This window comes from Dromaius novaehollandiae, chromosome 3 (assembly GCF_036370855.1).
Source record: "Dromaius novaehollandiae isolate bDroNov1 chromosome 3, bDroNov1.hap1, whole genome shotgun sequence".
Lineage (NCBI taxonomy): Eukaryota > Metazoa > Chordata > Aves > Casuariiformes > Dromaiidae > Dromaius > Dromaius novaehollandiae.
The window spans coordinates 75,229,610-75,254,860 of NC_088100.1; the positions used below are offsets into that span (position 1 = coordinate 75,229,610).

Consider the following 25,251-nt stretch of genomic DNA (forward strand, 5'->3'; position numbering starts at 1 on the left):
ATCATCACTACAAGTTAAAGAAGTTCACAGTGCTTAAGTCATTTAACGTTTTTCTCTTCACAAAACAATGTAAAACTGTAGTATTAGCAAGTACCAGTTACCTTAAAATTGGGAAAATTTTAGAATCCCATTAATTTCTTCATGTTAATGCCTGCCAAAGTGTAAAATATTTATTACCTGTATAGAAATTTGCATAGTTACCTATAATGCTATTTCTTCCCATCAAGATTTCCAGATGTTCTGAACTAGTGCAGCACAGCACCAAGCAATCTCCCCTTGCAATTTATGTAAAAGACAATACATGCACAAGTAACAAATCCAGCAACTATTAAAATAACTCCTACTAGCTATAAAACTAAATTCGGCAATATTTTCACAAATCCACTTGAACATACATGCAACAAAACCTGTAAGAATATAAGTGGTTAAATTTCAAAAGACTACTTTTTGTAGTAAGCTTTCTGCAAATCAAGATTTTTCTATTTTTTTTTTAATTCAAGTGTATACTGTATGTTCAATGATGGCTAAAATGGCTTAACAGAGCCATTCCTTGATTACATGCCCTTTTATCTTCTGCTCCAGACATCAGCAATGATTATGCTGTACACCCTTATCTATGGTTAAGGTCCAGAACTGATACTGCTTAGGGTTGGAGTCAACATGCTACCTCAGAACACTGGCTAGAGATTTGAATAGGAGCATCACTTCTTTCAAAATCTAGGTCAGGTGCCATGAAATAGGAGTAGCTGCATATGAGGAAGGACAAATAGTGGGGGTGGGGTGATGAGGGCATGAAAGGAGAGATGAAAAATCCTGCAGACCCTTTACATGTGAGTCAGCATTTCTTCAGCTTTCAAGAAATAAAAATCAATCAAATCATAACTCAGTTTTGAAGACAACCTCTATTTACCAGGAAATATATCTAATTTTCTATATTCCAGCTATTGCACATATCTATTATGTACATTCACCAGTTATATTCACTTATATGACAAGTATCAAGGAAAGTTGTAACTACAAAAGTGACAAAATTTTCTTTGATACTTTTGCTTGAAAGAAAGTGGTAATAGCTACTTGTCTCTCCTCAGTGGTACATGTAACTTTAGAGCCTGAGGACTTAAAAAAATAAAATAAAATAAACCCTGTATCTAAATGTATCAAGTCATTTTCTGAATTCCAAGTTAAACAAGCAATCTGCATGGCATGCCAGATGAACAATCCCAACAGCTGCCTCTGTCCGCACATTATAGTAAATTTTACAAACAGCTTGGTAATACGTTAACAATTTATTAATGCAAGTCTTACCTCTGTTTTGATGCTAGATCATTATAACCTTAGATACTGCTACAGCAAAATCATTCCAGATGTATCACTTTTTTAAAGGTAAAGTTTTTCTGAAGGTTTTTCTTTTGCTGTAAGCCATTACTCATGCAAAAAATAAGCCTGCATAAGAACACTACTCTTCCTTTCCATATTAATAATCTAAAGCACAAACAGTTAAGATATTTGAGTTGAAAAATATGTAATGCCATCTTAAAGATAATTTTACCAATGAAACAGAATTCATCACCTTCTATGAAAGCTGGACCTCTTAAAAATTTAAAACTGAATTTTCTAGAGTCATGAAATATTGCCCAACTGATTTGAAAATCAAAACCTTAGTTTTCTAGATAGAACTCAAATTGCTTTAAAAAAAAAAAGTAAAATGAAAACAAAAAATACACAAATGCTGTATCAAGTCTGCATTTCACTTTACACACCTCAGACATGCACTCCCAGCTGTCCCATATTGCTACTCTTACAAGTAACTTGGGACAACAGAACAGAGGCATCAACAGAGTAGCAAAGGCTCCTTCCACTGATTCCACCCAGGAAAATGCATGCATTTAAGGTTTTTTGCTTTGTTAAAATATTGTCTTCCCTTTTTTCAGAGAACGAGACAATTCAGAAATAACAATCTGTTCGATTCTCGTTCATCCCAGGAGTTTCACAATACAACAGTATAACCAGTAGTGTTCCTTGATCTATATATTACAACTATTTCAAGGCACATTTTATATAGAAGTGCAATACAAAAAAAAAAAAAAAAACAGGTGTACAAAGGAATAAAAATATCCCACCAACACTGAAGACAGTTGCCATTGTATGTGCCTTCTGTAGTGAGCATTTGAGATCAGTTCTCAGAATAGAAGACTGAAAAATTCTCATTGCTGCATGGAAGCATGCAGTGAAATACTTATCACAACTAGTTTCACTTATACATGCTAGTTGTGATCAAATATATATCACTTCCAACAATTTTACACCTGCAATTAGATAGAACGTACATTTTTGTACAGTCCTAATTTTGAGGCGTCCACAATATTTCCAACCATCCAGAGAACAGTTCATTATTTAGCAACATTGACTTAAGGCTCCGTCAAGTGTTATAGAGCCCAAATGCTAAACAGTCAAATGTGTACACTACCACTGATGTGATATGAAATAGCACTCTCATGGCTATTCAGAACTGGTTAGCAAATAAACTCTTTAATGCAAAATTCACCTCATTGAGTTTTGACCCAGCAGTTCAGTGAACAAGCAGGAAGTCCACAGTCTTATTGGCAAAACTGACTTACAGTGTCTCTAAGTCACTAGGCTCAAGGTTAAGAGCGAAGCATATTCCACTTCTACATTTTACGGCAATTTTACATGTTCAATTCATGATTTATAATCTCTAGGTTCTCTCTCCTCCAAACTGTCTGTAGACACAGCGTGCCACAGACTTAAGACTTCTGTTTTTCCCTCTATTTTCTTCAAATAGAACAATTTTGCAAATGTCTACACGTTCTAGAAAGGATTTTTTTTCGGAGATGGCCATTTCTTCAGAATAGTCCGACGCCGTCAGGCCTCTGAAGCAAAGGGGGAGAAAAAAGCTGAAACACAAGGTTCATCTGGTAAGTTTTACATTAAGCATTACAAGCTGGACAGTATAAGAATGTGGCTTTTGGCTCAAAACGTCTGAGTCTTGGTGTGGAAACGAGTACTTGGCTGTCCCACCATAGCATTCTCGTAGTGGGACTGTCAGGGAAGTCTTGACTGGGGAGTATTTGTTTTGTTTACCTATCAGGCGTAAATTTCCAGGCACTCAGTTCATTTTGGGCTTGTTCCAGTTTGTCTTTAGTCTGTTCCAGTTCACCTTTCATTTTTAGGAAAAACAAGTTGATGGCTGGGTCCACCATTGTTGATCTCAGTTGGGCAACACTAGGCTGCTGGACTTGCTTGAGGTACTGAATCTGATTCTGCATAAAACAAAAAAAAATGTTATTTATACATCACTAAACAAAATTCTATAATCATTTGGATACAATTAAAAAATAGTTATTCTAAAGAGTATATTAAGAAAGCTTGCTTTCTCCTTCAATATTTTAACCTGAGGAGAGCAGGATAAAGAATCACTCCCCCTCCCTATTAATATGCATACTCTCCAAATCTCGTCCCACCCCAGCTGAAACTTTCAAGGCTGCTTTTCTTTCCTTCTGCTTCAAATTTCATCTTCTAGATGTCAGTTTACATTTGCAAAAGAAATCACTGGTATATTATAATGCTCCCTTTCTTTTACACTGCCTACATTCTTTCGAAAAAAATCTGTACACACTAAGACTTGTCTGGTTAAAACAGATGGCTAATTTCTATATAACTTCGGTGAAAGTTACCAACATTAATGGTCCAAGCATTTTCTTAAAGCAACTACTAATAAGGTTTTGCCAAACAGTTTTTTTTTTTTGCTGCAAAGGCTGTAATCACTTACAATATGAGTTTGCCTCCTCCCCGCTTTTAAAAACAAAATCATTTAGAAATATCAACACCAATTAAACAGATTTTGTTTGGATTTAGATACTCTTGCAATAAGCACAACCCCAAAGACTTACAATTAGTCATCAATATTTCAGAAGGAATAACAAAGACTGTTTCTTTTAAATATAACATTCGTTAAGTCAAAACTAGGATGTATTCAAACAAGATTTCCCCCCCCCCGTCTTCTCTCCCAGTTACTTCAATTTTAATTCCATCATAACAGGCAATCATAAAATGGGCTACTAAACAGCACATGATTATAATCCAGTCACAACACAGAAAGTGTTCATTCTTAAGTTCAGTGTATTACACTCCCTGTATATACACCACATTTCTCAGTTACAAAGAGGTAAACATAAGATTACATTAAAAAGAAACATTAATTAAAAATCAAGGGGTTTGCCTGCTGCTATATACATCTTGCAACTAGATGGACAGCAAAAGACCCTTGCACATACAGTTTCACTGGACAGCAAAAGACCCTTGCACATACAGTTTCACTGATAAACAGTACAAGACATCAGCAGCAGAACTGAGGGACAGAGCAAGAGTCTCCCCTCACATACACTTAGCTTATTTAGGACAAGCTGACCTTCACAGTAAAAGGTACAGTCCAGTTTAACCATTTTCCTGTATGGTCAGTTTATTCTGTGGAGTCTTTCACATAGCAACAGTGAAGAGAAAGTAGAACTATAAACATTTTATTTAAAGATGAGCAGTAGCAGCTCCGAAGTCACTTCTCAATTTAGGAAGACAATTTATATATTAGGTAGCACCAATTCTTGGATTTTATTTCAAGTGATTTCAAAGTTATTGAAATAGCTGAAATATTTCAAATTAACTTCACATAAATATTTTTATATCAAATTAAACTACTTTAACTACTTTTAAAAGTTTTTGAAACAATCTTCACACTTTGTCTATTTAAAACTACTTAAAATATATTTATAGCTATGCAGAAAGAAATGTAAAAGGAATAAACAACAAGCACAGCGTAAAAAATTTTCAAGAAATAAAGCACTCGCAAGCTAAGAACCTGCCTCTGCCAACTTGACTTAGAAACAGGACATCCAAATTAAGACTCTCATAACAGGTTTTGGTAGTATTTTTCCCCCACAGGACCTTTGCTTTCCTGAATGCACAAAATGATGCTCATTTAATAAAAAGCTATTTAATTCATCTTTACCAAAAGATCATCTTTCCTATCCACTCAACTTTCTGATGCTTGGACTAATGGGAATATTTCAACAACCTGTCATTCTTTATGAGGACTAGCACTAGTACAGGGTGAAACAGCTCATTTAACAGATGTCTGTAGACATGTAGACACTCCAGTTGGCAACTTATTCCAGGAACAGAACCATGCTACAGCAGTATGGTTCCCAACCTATTTTTAGAGAGGCATCACTGAGAAAAAACTGACCATGTTCCTTTCCTTACCTAGTCCAGCTAGACTGTACCTTCCCTCTTCTACTGCCAGGCCAAGAACTGTAACAGATTCCTTGGATCACTACCACAAAGACTGATGCCACCTGCCCCTCACTCATGCCAGAAACACACTTCCAAGTTCACCAGCACCCAGCTGATTCTGTCCAACATCAGTCATATAACTGTCTCATACAAGCATCTCTAGTGCATGCTTCTAGACCAAGCAGAAAGAATTGCATGGGCTCCGTGTTACACCTCAGGTGTCATTTCCAAAACAGGAGAGTATGAGAAATTTACTTTAGCAGACCAACCCTCCTGCATCCCTCCCCAAACTTAAACACCATTCATTCCTCCGGTTTTTCCAACACCAATTTTCCTCCATCTCTCTAGAGATGCCTTCTCCGTAACTCCAGAGTTTTCACTTGTCAGACTTTTCAACCACCCAGGCCTAACAACTGTCTCCGGATCTGAACCAGTCCCAAGGCAAGCCCATACCTCTTAATCCCTCTGCCTACTTCCTTATTCTATTCATCTTCCTGCTTAGCCAGTCCCAGTCACACACTGTCCTGCTACCTCTAACGACTCTCTGCTGTCTCTCTCCTCCCCTCTGTATTCCAGGGAGTAAGGGGCAGGAAGCAAAAGAATTCACCTGCCTACAGGTCCAACATCTGAACCTTAAACTAGAACTGAAAATACAGAAAAAATTATGTCCAACACCAGATTTTGACATGCCTACACTTAACACGTAAAATAACTATCGATGTTCATATTCTCAAACATAAAAGCACACACTAGCTGGTATTTTTCAAAAGCTTGTAAGCTGGACAAATAGGGATGAATTTCACAAGCAGAACAGATGACCTTGGTATCAGCTCTCTATCCGCTCTAGCTCAAGGCAAGAGGGTGCTGAAGTATTCTAAATAGGAGGACATCAGGCTGTGTAGGTTTTTGTTTGCTTGGATGGTGTTTCTTTGTTAAGACAGAAACACTTCAACTCCTCCGCTCCTCACATTTTCTTGGAAACAGCTGAATCCTTTTGGCTTAAGGTGTCTAAAGACATCCCCACAGAACAGACCTTCAGACATGAAAAATAATTAAACAGAAATCAGAATCTTAATAGGAAATGTCAGCAATCTAAATAAGCACAACTATAAATGCCCCCTTTAAGGAAGGAGTAGAAAGGAAGAAAAAAAAAGGTAATGATGGGGAGAGGAAAAAAAAATAAACAAAACAAAACAGTAGCCCTAACCACAAGCAGGTTAAGAGTAGTGACTATCTAGGCACTATGGTCCAACTGCACCCCCAGGAAGTTTCCACTCATTATCTCTTCCATGGAGGAGATAGGGAAAAGCTATTTGACAGGCAAGTATTTCTAAATGCCTGTCTGCTTACAGCCCAATAGCAGCTGTGCAGTAGTTTAGGAACGGTGTTAAGGCCTTTCCCTGAAGCAGCAGTCACTCCTTCAGCACCTTCTCTGTCAGAAATAAAGCTCCATGTAGGAACAGTAGCCACTACCTCACCTTCACTTTCCTAACAAAAGGAGTCTTTTTTTTTTTTTTTTTTTTGGGGGGGGGGGGGTTCTTGCTAGGGGGAAGGTACCGTAAGGCTTCAGCTGACATTGCAGTAGATGCAGAATTAACCCCCTAAACTCCCATCTAGCCCCTTAGCTAGCTACCCTAAACCATAATAAGCTTGCAATAACAGTCAGACAATCAGTAAACTTCTGTCATTCCCCCCCCCCTCCCCCGCCCACCCAAATCCATTCTGCTGCTAGAATCAGCATAGAGCCCAAGAATGGAACTATGTACTAAACCACCATCTTGTTTTTACAAAAGATTATCAGGACAATGACTGCTACACTGACATATATAACTGCAAAGTTTCAACAGCAACTGAACTGATAACTTTTATAAGCCAAGAGAGGTTTTTATTTTTTGCCTTTTTCAAGATGGGGTACAAATGAAAATGGCAACTAAGACAAGGCCTATCACATCCTATTTTAAAATAGGACTAGTTTTTTTTTTTTTTTAACTAGCAAAACATTTTACACATTGGTAATTAGAAAACTCACCTGTGTCTGTCAACTACTACTACATTTCAATTCGGTGAGTTATTTTTTTATCCAGTCAAATTTGTAAGGGTTGAATGTGTAAGTTTATAAGTATTAAGCAAGTCCTGCCAATATACTGAGAATAACATGAGCGATCAGTATCAAAAGGTAAATAATTATATGTAGTTTTAAGAAACTTGACACTTGAGATGTTCTGTCTTTCAAATTTAGTTGTGATAGTCAACACTAAATGCTTATGTATAAATGACAGTGTTCACCACATGTTCAGTCTGAAAACAATAAGGTGCCTATAGTGTCTTCATAATAGTTTTTTCTCTTCTTCCAAGACGCATCTTTCTACTTCTATGAAAGAGATAACATCTTTGATGTAATTTGTGTGTGTCAACAACTTGGAAAAAATGAACTAGCTTCCCCCACCACACACCACAAACTAAAACAAAAGTTTTTCATAGAAGATGAAGTAAAAAAGTTTTTCAAAGAGGATGTTCTGGAAAGCCTAGGCACCACAGCTGTAAACAAAGTGCAGACAAAAATCCTATACAGTCTTCAAGATCTTGTCAGAATTCATAGTCTTAAACAAGTGAAGTTTTCGTTTATGCCATTCTTTTAGAAATATGGAGGAAGAAAGGTGAAAAATATAAACAAATCTGTACTTGGTGAAAAAGCCTTACATTTCATTTGATTTTTTAATATCTATCATTTCAGGTCCATGCTCAAAAGTTCAAGAGAAAAAATATCTTATTACTTCTGTTCCCTACAGTAGAGCTTATCAGTAGAAGAAAGGAGAAATGGGTCCAGCGTTGGGCTCCCCAGTACAAGAGATATGGACATACTAGGGCAAGTCCAGTGCAGGGTCACAAAGATGATTAAGGGCCTGGAGCATCTATTATACAAGGAGAGACTGGAAGAGCTGTGGCTATTCAGCCTGGAGAAGAGAAGGCTGAGGCAGATCTGATCAATGTGTATAAATACCTGATTTTTGAAGGAGTGGTGGGGGAAGAGAATGGAGCCGCTCTTCTCAGTGGTACCCAGTGAAAAGACGAGAAGCAGTGGGCAGAGATTCAAATACGGAAAATTCCATGTAAACATGAGAAAACACTTTTTTACTGAGAGGGTGATCTAATGCTGGAAGAGGTTGCCAGGAGAGGCTGTGGAGTCTCCATCCTTGGAAATATTCAAAACCTGACTGGACATGGCCCCAAGCAACCTGCTCTAGCTGACCCTGCTCTGAGCACAGGGGTTTGGACTGGATGATCTCCAGAAGTACCTTCTAATCTCAGCGACTCTGTGATTCATTCTTTACCAATGCAGAGGAAGTTTTACCTCCTCATTTTTTCTTTTTGTAACAATATTTGCTACAGACTAATGTCACATTATTATTTTCATTACTCTTAAAATCATGAATTAAGTCCTACATCACTACATCTAATAGCTCTGGAAACCTACCAAAAAAGTGGGGAGGGGAGGCTAAAAAGAGCAAAATAACAGAAGGAATGCTACAACGCTAGTGATTGGTTTTGCACTAATTTTCATAAGAGCAGCTCTTAGAAGTAGGTTACACAAATTAGCATCAAGAGGTGTTTTACAGTCTTCTCAGGAACCGCCAATTAAAGCAGCAGGTCAAACAATATTAAGAGTGCAATCCAAAAAAAAGATTCAAAAGCCCAAATTGATAAAAGGCAGTTTCAAGAAACCAAAACTAAACACAGGAAAAGGAAGACATGGAAAACCCACAGAAATGAAAGAGGAAAACAGGAACAACAAAAAAGCATCCAAAAAACATCAGAAACCCTGAGGAGCAGACCTGCCAAATTTCAAAAGAACTCTCCTTGAAAAGTCAATAGCATTTTCCGCCTACAACTACATTCATTTAGTTAGGAAGCAAAGTGTAGAGACTTGCAAAACTTGGTTATCCAAATTCAGCATAAACATCTGCCTGAAAGCTCCTAAATAAAACAAAAGCTCAGCTTCAATTCAATTTGCTTCTGTCTCCACTGATAGCTAAAAGTAACATTTTTGGTAAATATGTACAGCTAATAAATGTCATAAGAGTAAGCATGGCTCATGCAAGAGTTAGCTACTGCTGCAAACCCGTGCAACGGTTTTCAAGCAAAAGTCCTTCCAAGCACAGTTGCTGATGAAAAATAAACTGAAATGAGCAACGTTAAAAAAGCAAAGTCAGAAAAATGATCTTTACTAACTCAGTGAAATATTTAAACTTTAGCACCCTGTCATTTCTTTAGACACAGAAAATGGGATGCTATAAACAGTTTATGAAATACATAGTACATGGGTACATGCTCAAGCAAAAGCAGGTATTTTTCTGTAACTGAAAACACTTATCCTCTATAAATACTTACAGTACACTCTTGCATCTCCTGCTCTTTAGTTGCCAGCCTCATCACCAGAATATTTTCTCTTCGGGCAGACTCTTGCTGTTGCTGTTTCAGCTTCTCTTCAGACTCTCTCAACCCCGTCACATCATTAGCTAATACAAGTAATAAAACACAGAAAGCACATATTATAGCATCCTTTCATAAAGAGTTGTTTAAAGACAACTAGAAAATCTGGAAATCAAACTAATTTATAAATAGCAAACAAGCAAAATAAGCATAAATTTAATAAGCATAAATAACCAAAATGAACAGATCAAAATATCAGAAAGTTCTGGAAAAGCTTGACAATAATTGGTTTTAAATACATCTCTCTGGCCCCTCTCTAAAACTTTCTACTAATCTTTTGAAAATGTTTCCACGTTTTTATAGGAATTAACTGTTAAAATGCTAAATTAACCAGCTACTCTATCCTTTACCACTACCACTTGCATTCTGAGACTGGCGAAGATGGAATTGTCCTGGTATTTTAGAGAAATTTTGAGGATGGGGGAAGTCAACATTCTGGCAAATGATGTTCCTCAGTCTCTGAAACACTGCCATTTGTGATCAATCCTCCAACTAGTCTGAACGCTCCATGAACAAACAGTAAGGCATTAGGGAATTTCAGAAATAGCAGTTCAGTCACAACCAGAAGAATTCTTCTGATCCATGAACATTTATACAGGTTTATATATGAAATATGAATACGAGAAAGTAACACACAATGTTTCCTAATTACTCCAGTGGAAGTAATTACTCTGGAAGCAGCATGATACAAACAGTATATATTTATTCTGCTACTTATCACATATAAAATTATGGAAATAATGGATGAAACTATAAACTAAGAAGGACATAAAAAATTGCTTCAGGACAAATATTTATAAATTATTCTTTGCAGATAATTCAATAATACTGATTACTGAAGTCTACATTAGAGTTGCTGAACTTGAGAAACTGGAAATGTTATGACAAATTATCTATATTAGGATGGTCTGAGCTTAGAATTAAATTAATTGCTTACACTTGCTACATTTTATTCTCTCCAAAACAAGTTATTCTCTAGCTGCCAAAACAATTATTAGAAGTGAGTTAGGATTAGCGACTCAGTCACTTCCAGAATGTATTCTGCTTTCCTCATTGGAGGATATAGTGAAGTTTTTCTACAGCCTCTCTTTTGAGAGACTAAAATATACAAACGGATATTCAAAATTTTGAGTTAAATTACCTAATCAGATCAAGAGTTAGTTGGGGACTCATGGCAGACCTCTACAAACTATCCCCCCTGCCATCTGGTTTACAATCCCGTAAAAATACTGATGGAACAAACATTCATAGGTATTTTGGAAGAGGATAATTTTTCCCTGCTGCTGGAAAAGTCTTAAAAATAAACGTATTTGTGGGGTTGCATTAGGGGCTTTTTGTTCCTAGTAGTCCAGGTAGAGTTGATTCTACAGACGCAAAAACGGACTTTTTAGAAGCCATATAAGATTTGCCAAGGAAAACAAACAGCCGAAGAAAAAAGGCTGAAAACTTACACTAGCAAAAACATGGATCTTCCGACAAATAACATATGCTATCTAGATTACTATCTATTATCTCCAATAACTTTAGAAAGCAAAGGCATTATCCACGTGTTCTACTTATAAGAACATTTAAGGAACTTGTACAATTTTGAAACCTGGCTAACTTACAATTCAGGTCTGTGTACTTGCCCTCCAGAGCTTGCACGTATGCTTCATATTGTTTCCACCTATTGCAGAGAGGAAGAGAAAAAGAATTTTCTGAACCTTAGTTTATTAAATTAAGGCATCTAGTTCCTAACTTTCATAGTACACATTTATAGCATAATCAGAAAGCATCACAAGGGAATTACATAATTGGATAAGTGAAAATTCTTATAAAAAAGTTACTTTATCCATAAAAATATTTAATTTCACCTTGTACCTCAAAAGGAAACAGGATTAAAAAGTGGCTGTGTGTTGCCACTTAAAATTGACATCTTAAAATTTGTTATTTTAGACAAACATTGGGATCAAATGTTTATTATTTTGTACACGTGAAATACCTAAGATGTATCTCATCCTCAAAGCAGAACAATCAAAACTAAATTATGTAGCAGAAACCACAACACAAAGACAACAGAAGTCTGCATTAGATTTACACCACTCATCAAGTGAATAGTGAAGCAAGCTTAAGTATATAATAATAGGACACTAATATTTGCCAAGTGTAGGCTAGCTAGTTATTCCCACTCACTCAAGCCAAGATCATAGGCTAATTATATTCACTGACCAGAAGCCAGTTTGATAACTCTTTGCAGGCATGCTAATAAAGTGATCCATACACCCCGTCGTTGAGAAACTCCACACTTAAAAAAAATGCTACATATAATGCACACCATCAAGTCAGTAGCAAATAAAATCTTCAGTAAAGCTTAGGACAAGATGGCTTCCTGACAAAGTTCACAGGATGGCTGCCTAAAAATCAGTCACAATAAAGTGGCTTTTTTTTTTTAGATGTATTTTGCTCCTAACTACACACTTTCCTCACAGTGATACAATTCCACAAGATGAAATGAATTGATCTAACAATGTAACACTACAAGGGGAAGGTTTCTGCTCCCCTCCCTCCCAGCTACCCCTTCTTTCTCCATCTACTCCATGCCAGACCCATCAGACCACTCTATTTTAATTCACCAACTAGAACAAAACTATCTCAATGCAAAACAATAAAACCAAACTCTAGATCATTTTTGATGGTTTAGTGAATTCAAGCTGCTCATTAAAAAGTCTGAAAATCATCAGTTCTAAGAATGAGTGAGACTACATGGCTGGGAGGAAAGTAAGCACAAAATCTCTTCCTTCTGGCAGCAGCAAAGTTTTACAGATCTGTTCAGCAGCACATGAAATTACTGCATTAACTTGCTCTCTGAAGCTCTGCAAAAGAGAACTGCATTTCCACTTAGCTCCTAAGCTTATCTCTTTGCTCTAAAAATGCTGATATAGAAATAAAAGGAATACTGATAGAGAAACAAAAGTTCAACACTCATTCAGAAGATGTCAATTCCCCAAAAGTAAAACTGAAACAATCCACTATATAGCAAACCTAGAAAGAAAGAACCTATTTTTTTTTCATGAAAGAATTACATAAAGGAATTAAAAAATTGGTCTTCAAATACAGTTGCAGGACTACCTGACTACTAAGTTATGTCCTGCAGACCTGAAAACAACAGTTCAGCTTTAACTGTGACCTCCTGATTGATAACGCTGACTGATAAAAGCTATATAAGGAGTGTTTCAGGGCTTCAATTAAGTCACAAGTTAAACAGACATAAAAGACCAGCACTGGAAAGAAAATCGGTTGCAAATGGCAACCAGGAAAGTTAGAGGCAGTATCTCTACATAATCTCTCAACAAATGCTAACAGTTCAGCAAGAACTAACTCAACTTCCGGAAGAAAAGGTGTGGGGATAAGTATATTAGATCAAGTCATGTACCTAACATATGCCTACCAACTCTTCCAGAATGATCACTCTTCAGACCTCAGACAAAATTATTTATGGTATGATGTTTTGTCAAGATGGACCAAACCTGGACAAGACTATAACAATTAATCTACAAACAAATTTAAGAAATTGTATAGAATAAACTTGTGATCACTACAGGTGACAAACTCAGAATACTTACATCAATTTTAAAGATGTGAAGTTTCTCTATCATAACAACTTTATTTTCACACACCTCCATCTCAACAACTTTGGTATGACTACAGAAGAACTCAAAAACTATTTCTCTTCTAGCAATCCACCTGGTTTTCATCTCACTTCAAGCAAACCAGAAAAATAGCAAGTGCAAAGACAAAAAACCCCCAAGTTCTGTCATGCAATAGGATTTTTTTTTTTATCACTGATACAGGAACTCTGAAATAGGCCAGAAGTATCAAGACAGGAAGTGAAGTAATGAAAGTTGAAGTTTAAAAACATCCACATGATGAAGTAGACTATTCTTTCAATTAACTAGCTCAGGAAAACAAACACACACACGTAAGTAGGCCCTTATTAACAGCACTTCATTCCTTTTCAAACTTCTGGTTGTGGTATTTTATCTGCTGTGAATATTTTTTTAAGCTATCAGTAATCCTGAGGTTCAGCATGTCAAAATATTTGCCCTGAATGCACAAACAGTAGTTAAGGGAACAGGAGAGTTCCCAGATACTGGTACAATAAAGAGTCTGGTGATGGCCCAGATAACTTAGTTTAGATTTAAATGTGTATTAACTGACTTAAGACTTTACACACTGTTCCATGTGTTGCAATTTTTTATAACTTCTTCTGTTAATGCTTTTAATGATCCATTTTGCTAAACACTTTTTCCAGCTTATTATTTCCACTGTGTAATTGTTTCCCCCTGTTGACAGCAGTGGCACAGATCAGCATTGCAAAGATTAGAGTTTGACTTTCGTTCCCTCTGTTAATGTTAAAAAGCTGAAGCTTCTAGAAACTATACTAAAGATAAAATAAAAAGGAAAATATGGAATTACCACAGAAACAAGCATTTTAAAAACCTGAAGCTGCTGAAAGTGATATTTTTTAATGCTCTGACTCTGCATATTAATACCCATCTTTGTATTTCTTCTTTATTATGTTTAGGATGGTAGAGGAATCCAGATGATTCTATGATGAAACAGGACAGATGCATAACTGTGTACTTCTAGGTCTCAAGTAACTGCAGGAATGGTGTTAGAGTTTGTAACAATTCCCTAAGTGAACAGTTCATTGGGGGGGGGGGGGGGGAAGAAGATCTGTTTTTAACATAATAAAGGGCAGGATTTCCAGATGTGCAACTCTGATCTTAAGCTGTGTAACTGAATCCCCATAAGTTTTGCTTTTGTACTTCTTCCAGTAGCATGGACTCCCAGCTGTTGACAAGCAAGGATGAGGTGAGCTTGTATTCCCATTACATGAAATTCTCACACTGTTAAGTGTTCACATTGAGCTTGAAAAAGGTGACAAGGACAGCAAGCTTGTAGAAGTGTAATATGATGTATTTGCTCAGCCATGGCCTGTTGAAACTAGACAGCAGAAGCACAGGCTAATTACCTAGTAGTAGGTGTAGCATCACCTAGAAATCCCAGGTGTCAAGCATAACTCAAGTGCTCTCCAAGGATTCTTAGGCATAAGTTGTGTGCATGTGCACATGCACACAAGATCTGCAGGCTCCACTAAGCCCTACTGCAAACAGGTACTGATTAGAAAAAAATGTCAACTCACTTATGTCACCATATGCCACATTTGAAGTACATCTTTATTTCAATTAGAAGTTTTAATTCCAACTGTATTCATAAACAATGTAATTCTCTGCACAAATACATGGCTTCCCCATAAGACACTGTAACACATTAAAGACATTTGTTAAGTTATGAAAAAATCTCCATACAAACACTGTTCCTAAAGATTAGTAATTTTAAACACTTTTCAACCAGCTAACATTCTGGGCTCTTCAGGGAAGAGATTTCTGCCCCGATCACATTCTAAGTCTCAGGAAACATGTCCAAAAAAAATCCTGAAGTGATATACAGAAAGGTTTTCCAAAAGTATTGTCAGAATTAAAATTTAGAAGTAAAAGCTTGCTACCAACCCATCTTCAACTACAAGCAGAAAGAACTCCCATCTGGGAAACTTCTTCACCCTACTAGAAAGCAATACTCCTGCCACCAGGATCATGTAAACATCAAACCTGCATTAGTTTGAAATGTTTTTAAAACAAACATAAGTAAACTGACACAAAACCAGTTAACCTATTTAATTAAAAGTATGTGCAAATTCTTAAAGTAAATCAGTGATTTATTGGGACTTGCTGGGCAGACAAGCCTGAAGCCTTTCTTCCCAACAGCCAAGACAGACTGTCACCTATCATAGATTATAACTTTGCATACAATCTAACAGATGCATTGCTTCAAGCAAGCCTAAAAGTTGTCTTGCCCCTCCCTGCCCCATATTACCCCTTCTGGTACACCTGCAGGCAGCTTGGAACAGCTCAGCAGTGACCCAGAATAGGGAACTAACAAAGGTTAAAGCCAGCCACCCTCTTCTATCAAATCTGTTTTAATCAGCATCAGTTTTGTCATCTGTTTTGCCAGGGTGGTTCATGTCACTATCTGGCCAGCAGAACACTGACAATCTGAAGTTTCACTAAACTGCTACTTGTAAAGTTGCTACAGAGCAGAGAGACAGATCTGTACACAAAACTAGAGAGACTACTGTGAAACTGATTTACATTCAGGGGGTCACTTGCAGTCTCACTAGAAGATAACTTGGAAGTATTATCAGTTAGCTCCCTTCATTCCCTAAAAATACTACTGTTACCCAGAAGCAGATTTGAAGACATGATGGCTTCAAAATACCCCTATGAATTCTACTTTCAAAGGTAGCTGGTTTTCCTGGAGCATCCAGTTCTGATGCCCAGCTTTGCAGTTCACTTTTTTCCCAAGAAAAAGTGACAAGCACTCTGGGGGTGAGAGGGTGAATTGCCTTTAAGCCATCCCAAAAGTGACTGGCTGTATATCCATATTGGTTAAAAGTCTTTGCTAAGAGTACTATTCTTCAACAAGCACTAAAAATACTGTATTTCACCAGAACAGCTTGTGTAGATATGGGCACTCCAAGATTTTGAAGACTAACCACTATACTACACATTTATGGCAACACTGATCAAGAGTTAAGCTATGAACCAGAGTGCTTGCTCATTGTGTTTCTGGCTCTTCTTCCTTCACAGCAGCTCCTACATGTTCAAGCTAAGTGGCTACTGTATTTTAAAAAAGGAAAGCGATTGGGGAGAATGAAGGAAATGAGTCCACAGCTGCAAGTAATCAGACAAGCAGGAATCACCAGAAGGCCAGACTCAGAGGCTTCTCAAGTTGTAGATCCAGCTCACTTTCAGTCAACAGAAGTTAAAAAAAGCAAACAAACCTAAATTACGTACTTTATAGAAAAGAATAGTGAAGTTTGGATTCATGGCACAGGACCTGATAAACACATTTCTACATACATATAAATTTTATCAGTGCAATTTGTACAGAGATTATGTATTACCTAAAAGACCAAAACCCATAGATTACATAAGCTAATACCTTGAAAACATTTGCCCCACCAAAGCACTGACCAAAAAGCCCATTCCAAGTCTTATTTTGAGATGATCCAGTAGATGCTTTTCTATGTCTGAAAACATTAGACATGCCTTTGAATAAAATATATGTATACAGCTTAACATTTTATATTCCACCTTTACAATCAGGCTTAAAATCCTACAAAATAAATTAGCAGTTAGTGTCATAATGCCAGTTTTACATGAAGTCATAGATAAGAGCAAGCTTTACTAAAAATCCATTAAACATGCACCCAATTCAAAGAAAAAGCAACAGTACTATAGAGGTGGTTAATGCAAACAAGTAACACAGACAGGGCCAAAATGGCATTTAAGTTTCTATTTCTGGGTATGAAGGACAGTTATCCTTTAATCAATCAAGTGGCTTTTTTGAGAGCACAGTAAGTTTCTCTGTCTATGCTAAGAGGAAGATTCAATAACACCACAGCTGTCACAATGAAAAAAATGGGGCAATTTAAGATAGTTTAGCTACTTATTTACAGTACCTCCTTGTGCAGATTCCATCACATTCTCACTTTAATATATGCTGGAAATTGACCGCTCTTCTGGAGCAGCAACAAACCAAGACACCAATTACAGTCAGAAGCTTTTTGTTGTTGTTTTTAAACCATAGGTCAGGAAACAAGTTGCCCATGATCTAGGCTTTGATACTTTGATAGGAGTTTCACAGCAGGAGTAAGTGGCCTAGCTTTAGAAACTTGTAAGCTTGCTACTCTCCTGGGATAAGCCTGGGGTACGTGCATGTGTGTGCACACACATGTGTAAAAACACAACAAGGACAGAGATTTACATGGCCTGAACAGCCTAATTTCAAAGAAGCCCTTTTTTCTGCTAAAGACACTATTTCTTACTATTCAAAAAACAGATACTTGGGTATGGGAAGTCAGAAGTCAGTTTTAAACATAGGAAGGAGGACTACATTGACTTCACTGGAAAACACTGTCTTCCCACTACTGACAGGATAATTTGACCACAAGAGGGAATAGCTGATCCTAAATATTAAGTATTGCATCTGCATCCTCATTTTTCTAAGCAGTTCAGTTTTTGTTAACTCAAATACAAAACAGTAATTTTTATCCAACTCAAGATACTGTAATAATTCTAATAACTTGTGGTGTACAAGAAGCCAAGAGCTAAAGTTTACCAAAATGCACACACACTACTCTAGCAGATAAAACAGATGACTAGTTTCCTTAGTTCCTTTTTTACAACCAGGAAATTCAGGTATATGGAACCAAGTGCCCTGGGTCTATTTCTTCAAACAGATGGCCTGTACAACTGCAAGAACTCTTTTTACAGGGCCCAGAACATGTGCTTAGAACTGTCTCACAGAACTAGCCATGATTACAGTTGAAAAGAATCCAGTTAAGACCATCTTCACTCTTGAAGAAAGGTTAGCTAAAACATGGGAGGGAAGGGGAGAAAAACACCCTTTCAAGTTTGCCGAGATACATTTATAAAATACAATCCACAACTATTCTCACTAAACTTATTCTTGTGACTATACCTGCACAAATTCATACTAGAGGACAAAAAAATGCCAATTTAGAATTGAGGGGAGGGAAAATAATAATTGTTAACTTTTCCATGGTGACATCCAGCTTCCTAAAAGGTGAAAAAGATGTTCAGGCTCTCCTTTGTGTGATTTTTATGCAAAAATTTTACTTAAATATATTTTACCTTTAAAATCTGAACATGTTAGAAAGACAACTGTGTGGACTAAGAAAAAGCAAAATTCATGATGGATTAAGGAGTTGACAGTTTCCTGATGTTTAAAAATAACTTGCTATCTAGCAAATAATGTAAGCAATCTAGTCTTATGAAATTGCAAGTGGGGAAAAAAACCAATTTCAACTCATGGATTAGAAAACAATGCTTAGAATTTTGTTTCCTTCGGAAAAGCACTTGTCCCCAACTCTTAAAGTATTTGGAACAAGGAGAGTTTTACAGAAGAGTTGTATGATGAAAAGGATGAAATGGGTTATCAGAACAAGGATGCTATAAGCAGTGGAGCAGTGGGAAGAGGAGGTTACAAGTTTTCCATTAAGAATTCACTAAAATGTTGCAACAGAAAAACTGCTTGTTACTTTACCTCAGGATCAGCTCATCTCTAGGCAAAACCTTAAAGTCTGCTTCACTAAGGCGAACCTATGGAGCAAAACGAGAAGCACAGTTTAACAGGTTGTCATGACTACTTGGAGAAAAAAAAGAAACGGTAAGTATTTTTAAACATACCTTCTTTGGGAGAGGTTCTTCATTCGTCATTGTGAACTCTAAAAAAGGGAGGAGAAAAAAAGGAGTTTTATTTAATGTCATTACTAGGGTACATGAAGCACACAGCAAGTCAGACACTTGTACTTCTTCCTTAAGTTTTTATTTATTAGTGATACTGGATTACTGAAATGTTGGTACCATACAATGCAGAATACAAAAAAAAACAACACAAGTTTCCTATTGTAATCTACTCACAAGAGACCTTTACAAAAGCTACACAAAGTCTCTTTCGATATTTGAAAGAATAACAATAAATCAACTCTTCCCTATTTAACTAAGCAAAGCCATCTAACTTTGTCCATACTTGTTTTTAGATCAAACTGACATTTGATACCTGTCTACATCTATTTAATTTTTTTTAAAAAAAACAAGGCAGAAGATAATTAGAACCTGAGGAAAGTAATTTCTACTATTATTTCAGTATCTCTTTGGAATAAAAAGAAGTGATTTGGAAACATTACCACTAATATGTGGGGAATGTCAAAATAGCAACTTTTTTTAACTACTTACTCTCCTACTTTTAAGATTTTGATAAAAAGAAAGTATTGGGCAGTTACTTTAAAACTCTTCAAGTTATTTTTAGGAAATAGGAAATAAGTGACAAATGACTTGGGTACCTCAAATACAATTCTTCTTGTCCATTTATAGAACAATGCAATCCTATTACACCTATGTAATACAAGGAGTTGTGGCTAATTAACAGGACATGCTTCCTTACCTCAAAAGGATAGAAAGTATTTTCTATTACTGTGATTATTAAAAAAAGCCCACAAAGATCATAAGTATATAAGAAACAGAGGGAAGCTTTGCTAGAGGCATGCATCTTTGCAATATGCCTTCCAACAGAAGGGCTGCACATAACATTGAGATTTTAACCTTAAAAAATTTTTGCCATGCACATATACCAGAAAACAGATGTAGCCAATTCCTCACTTATTAACAGTTAGCTTCACAAATACAATGCATTTAAGTTGTTTTAAAAAATGACTGCAGGGGGGACAGGGGAGAAGGGGAGAGGAACACACACAACTTACACCAAATACTCTGATAGTTTGAGTGTTTTTGTGAAAATAAGTTTTTGAAACCCTAAAGGCCTCACTATCATCAAAAAGTGAAACAAACATATACCAAGTGAAAGACAGCCCCTTCAACTTATATTAACATTCAATATATAGCACTATGCCAAGCAAAGCTATGATAATACCTACAGTACACAGGTGAAGTAGCTTCCAAGCCCTTCATAAAATAAAAAGTGACATCAGAACCAATGGAAAGGTTTCTAATAACATTCAATACAGGCATCTCTGAGCAATGTCAGCTTTCTATTCCTAATCCTCATAGCACATAGGCACTTAAGTGCTTCCCTGGTCTAAAAATTCTATCCTCCCCACCACTACCTTTCTCTCTCACAAGAAGTTGCTCAAGCATTTTACTTTAACTTCTGGACACAGCTTCCCACTTAAGATTTTTACTAAATACAATCTGAAATGTATTAAAGTGTAAGAGACTATTGATATAAACCAATGATGCTCAATTTAGTCATCCAAAATAACACAAAAAAAACTTGAGATCACATGGGGAACGCTCACAGACCCCTATATTTAGATTGCCTACTTCTCCCATTACAATTTTCTTAAAGATTTTTAGAAGCCTGAATTCCTTCTGTATTTGGAAGGAGTCTTGAATATTACAGCAAGTTTAAGTCCCCAAGGGAGAGAGACCTGCCTTTCAAATGTCCCATGGAGCTACATTTAGCATCTTCTGTGTATGATTTTAATCTATCATATGTCAGAAAGCTATCAGGAGCATTCAAATACCAAAAAAGATGAGTTTTCTGAAGACTTGGCTTGTGAACCCTGCAGCAGCATACAGCAAGCTATAAACACTTGAGTGCTACCCCAACAACAACCGAAAGAAATCAAAGGCTGATGCTCCATCCTTACTGCCTGTCTCCAGACCTAGCACAAGGCTCTCACATTCAGTTTTTCCTCACAACAGCACCAAACCACACTATCCTTCTAACCTCTAGGCCCAACACACTGCCATTTATAAAGTCATCTCTTGCTATCTGATAAGATCCTTTAATGCATGCGCCAAAGATAAAAGTTATGATCCACTGCATTACCTAAATTATTATTTTACTGCCACCTGTTTTCACTTGTTGGACTAAAATTGTACACTAAAAAACACCTTAAATATTTTAGTAAGGCATTATTTTGGAAAACCTAGGTTGATCACATCTGACCTTCTTACTACTACAGCTAAGTGACAGTGTTCTTTTTGTATGTGTGAATTTTGCCTCACTACTCCTATGCAATAGCTTTTTTTTTTAAGCACATACAGTAACTTACAAACAGCTTAGGAGTTTGTTATTGCTATAGGTTATATTTCTACCATCATGCTTAGTGCTTTTGGAAGCAACAGAACATCAGACTTACTATATCACCTAATTATCACAGTGATTTGCCTTAGTTCTTTCCATGCTTAACAGATAAATCTATATACAATAGACATTAACAATATTATTACAACTGAAACATTCATTCTTTGAATTTAACAGAGTAACTTGAAGTGCTGTGCATCTCACAGAGATGCATCTCACCATGTCTCTCCTCTGAAAGAGAGAGGATCTTTCTGCTAAGCAGTTCAGTGATATTTTGCAAGAGCAGGATAATTCCAGTCAGAAAATGGCAGTTTATCATGATTGCACTTTTCAATTAATATGATGAACAATTTAACCTGTACTATCCTAAGTAGGCACTTTGATGATTTCAGAGCAGTGATATCTGTTACACTCCACAGCTTCTACACCTGCTCCTGGCAATGAGCAATATAAATCTGTATCACAGCCTTAAAAAAAAAAAAAGTCATCATGTACACTAAAAGAATTCTCATGTAATCTCATGAAGTCTTAGGCTTTTATAGTAATTAAAATATGAAAGGGCTGAAACAGGGAAAGTGCATTTTAGTTCAAGAACTGTGGCTTTCTGTGCACCTTGTACTATGCTATTTAGAAAACACAAGGTTTAAGGATTTAAAAAAAAAAAAAAAAAAAAGCTAAGACACAAGGCAATCAAATAATACCAGACATAATTGAAGTGCTAGTTTACTGGCGACAGCTGAAGTAACCCCCAGTTATTTCAAAGATATGAAAAAGCATTCCGTGGGAAAAGCCCAGCATGCGCTCGAGTGTCCCGAAACAAAAAAGTTGCGAAATCAGATCCCGGGCTACGAAAGTTTGCACGCTAGCCCCAACGACTGCGGTCGGGAGCTTAGCGGAGCCGGGCCTGGCCCTGCCTCGCGCCCGCCCCCCCCCCGCCCAACGGCGGGCTACTGCCGCCACCGCGCGGCCCCGCCTCCTGCGCGGAGACCCCGCCGGCCCCGGGCCAGGCACAGCTACAGGCCGCTGACCCGACGGCTCGTCGCGGACGTTTGACAGACCCCGCCGCCCCCTCCCTGCAGGCAGAACAGGCGCTGCCCACCTCGCCCCGTCGGGCCGCTCAACCTCAGCGAGAAAAGAAAAAAAAATAAAACAGAAACAAAACAAACAAACAAACAAACAAAACCCCAACGCGTCTCCCTCGCCCAGAGGGAGCCCCAGCAGCGGCGGCTGCGCCCAAGCGTGGTGGAGCCGGGGGCTGGAGAAGGAGGATCTCAGCGGAGCCGCCAGGCCAGGCTCACGGCCTCGCACAAAATGGCTCTAAGTGCTTCCGCTCCTCCCCCTGCTCGAGGTGAGGGATATAGCCGCCAGAGCTGGGCGCCCCGGGACCGCGAGGTGCCCGGTCCCTGCCGAGGGCCCCGCTACCTCCCACGGGGAGAAGGGCAGCGATGCCAGGGAAAGGGGGAGTCCGGCCGCAGGCAGGAGCGCTCGCGCGGTCACTTACCTTCCGCCCGTGATGCGGAGGCCTCACTCTCCCAGGACACCGGTTGCCTGGGCCGCACCCGTCACATCGAGGGCGAAGCGCCGCCACTGCTCACACCTGCCGCCAACTCCGCGCCCGCAACCGGCTCTACAGGGATCGCTGCTCCAGAGCCGGGGTCGCCGCCGCCGCGTCCCCCCACCCCGCGCTTCCTCACACGCCGCTCCCGCCCGCTCTTTATTTGCGGATTCTCTGCGCTACAAAATGGCGCCCAAGGAGGAAATGAGCGCCCAGTCGCCCCGCCCTCGGCCGCCCCCCACGTTCGGGGCGGGGGAGGTGCGCGCGCAGACCCGCGTGGCGCGGCGCGAACCGCCGCAGTGGCCCACGGTGCCGGGGCGCGGGGTGGCGATGCCGCCCTCACCGGTGCGGTCGGCTGTCCTCGGCTCCTGGCCCCGGCCACCGCGGGGCTTCCCTCAGGGAGCTCACCCCCCGCTCTTCCTTCCCCCCTGGCAGGCAGCACTGAGGCGCCACTGCTTTCCCCGTGTGACGGTTTCCCTGGTTATTTGAATGTTGATTTAAAGCCTGCCAGTTAAACAGGCAGAGGGGAGGGGCGAGCGCGCGGCGGGCAGCGAGCCGCAGGGCATCATGGGGGCGGGCGGAAGGATACGGCCGTCGCGAGACGCTGTTGGGAGCTAGGGAGGTGGCGCAGGGGCGCCCCGCGCGGCCCGACCGTGTTGTTCCGGCAGCGAAGGGCCTGTGCTCGGAGGCTGTGGGCCGCCGCGGCACCGACCGCCTACCCCCGGCCCTCACGTGAGACCGGGCGTCCCAGGGCTGAGAACGGAGCTGCGGCTGGGCAGCGCCTTCTGGAAGGCCTTGTGCAAACGCTCCTTGGCGCCTTCCTGGAAGACACGCTGAAAAGATAGGGTTTTCGAAAGCGAAGAGTGCGTGTAGCCAGTAGTTAGAATGCGAGATGGGCATACTGCTTTTCAGCATTAATTCCGGGGATTTCTGCCTGCCTTTCAAGTTGTGCAATGAAAATTTTCACCCAGTTAAATTCACCTCAGTGGCATAAGGGCGCACTACTGTTGTCAGTCAGCAAATGGATAAAAAAATCCTAGTTGCTTCCAAAGATACTGCCTCCAAGGATATTAAACTTCAGTTTTAACATTTGGGAAAGAAAAATAAAATATACTATTTGCCCTTAATTGTAGTCTTGCAGTGAACAATTACTGTGAAACTGAATTTCTTTCTTGTTATCCATGATTTCTCAAGCAATGCTATTACAATTAAATGTGTTCCCTTCTTGCCAACAAAGTAATAAAGTTTCTGTAGGCTAAGTGAGACTGTCAGCTGGGTTGCACGGCTGTGATTGCTTGCAACTCTGAATTTCTGTGAAAGATGCTACAGAAATCTGTTTTCTTGACTGTGTTACTGCTAACAAAAGTAATATATTCTCTGCAGAAGAGATTCCAGTGTACATACGTGCAGAGCCACATATATATGAATTTTTTTTTCCACTAAGAAATTTTTTTTAATAGCCTGACCACACTAAGTGACTTGACAGTTGTCACTTGAAATTAAAAAAAACGGAATGATGTGACTAGTTACCACAAGGACACTGAAATCAAAAGGATTCCTCTGAAGTCCTACTTTTCACATGAAAAAGATGCACTGTGATTACTCTTTGGGATTCAATGCTCCTTTCACTGTTTTTTCATACACAAATACCTTGCACATACTTGTTTTAAGCACTGAAGATACCAATTAACAGATAAAGCCATCACAGAATACAGCAACAGGGAAGAGGTGTTAATATAGAAGAATAGTCCTTACTGTGAACATTAATGCAGCAAATTGATTTTATTTGCTCATGCACAAATGTAAACATTACAATACTAAAAATACATATAAGCCAAGTAGGACAAGAAATGGAAACTTTCTTACCTACAAAAGAGATGCAGAGATGTACTTAAGGCTATTTATATTCCATATATAAATTACCTAATATTTTCTATATATCATGATTTAAACACAATTTGCCAAAATTTGCCAAGGCTAGAGTTTAGCTACTTTTTGTTATGTTGGGAAAACGGGTCTCTCTTCAGTCTATCTTTAATAGTACATGTAAAATTCTAGCTCTGATGGGTGAAGAGATACAGGACCTTAAACCTTCCATTGGTACCTATTGTTCTTCCAGGTCATGAGAATGTAGAAAATAATCCTGCCTTCTTTTCCCTTGT

The 25,251-nt window shown here is 38.6% G+C and overlaps 1 protein-coding gene across 1 annotated transcript in view; it reads right to left on the minus strand.

The window, feature by feature from the left end:
• WTAP (WT1 associated protein) overlaps window positions 1-23,318 on the minus strand; it is a 28,417-nt gene extending 5,099 nt beyond the window's left edge. The window contains exons 1-6 of the mRNA XM_026109829.2: window positions 23,036-23,318; window positions 19,113-19,150; window positions 18,970-19,025; window positions 11,406-11,464; window positions 9,697-9,824; window positions 3,103-3,281 (exon numbers count right to left, since the gene is read on the minus strand). Coding sequence (XP_025965614.1) covers window positions 3,103-3,281; window positions 9,697-9,824; window positions 11,406-11,464; window positions 18,970-19,025; window positions 19,113-19,142 — 452 coding nt within the window. The 5' untranslated portion in view covers window positions 19,143-19,150; window positions 23,036-23,318. The remainder of the gene's footprint in view (window positions 1-3,102; window positions 3,282-9,696; window positions 9,825-11,405; window positions 11,465-18,969; window positions 19,026-19,112; window positions 19,151-23,035) is intronic.
• Window positions 23,319-25,251: the final 1,933 nt, after the last annotated feature.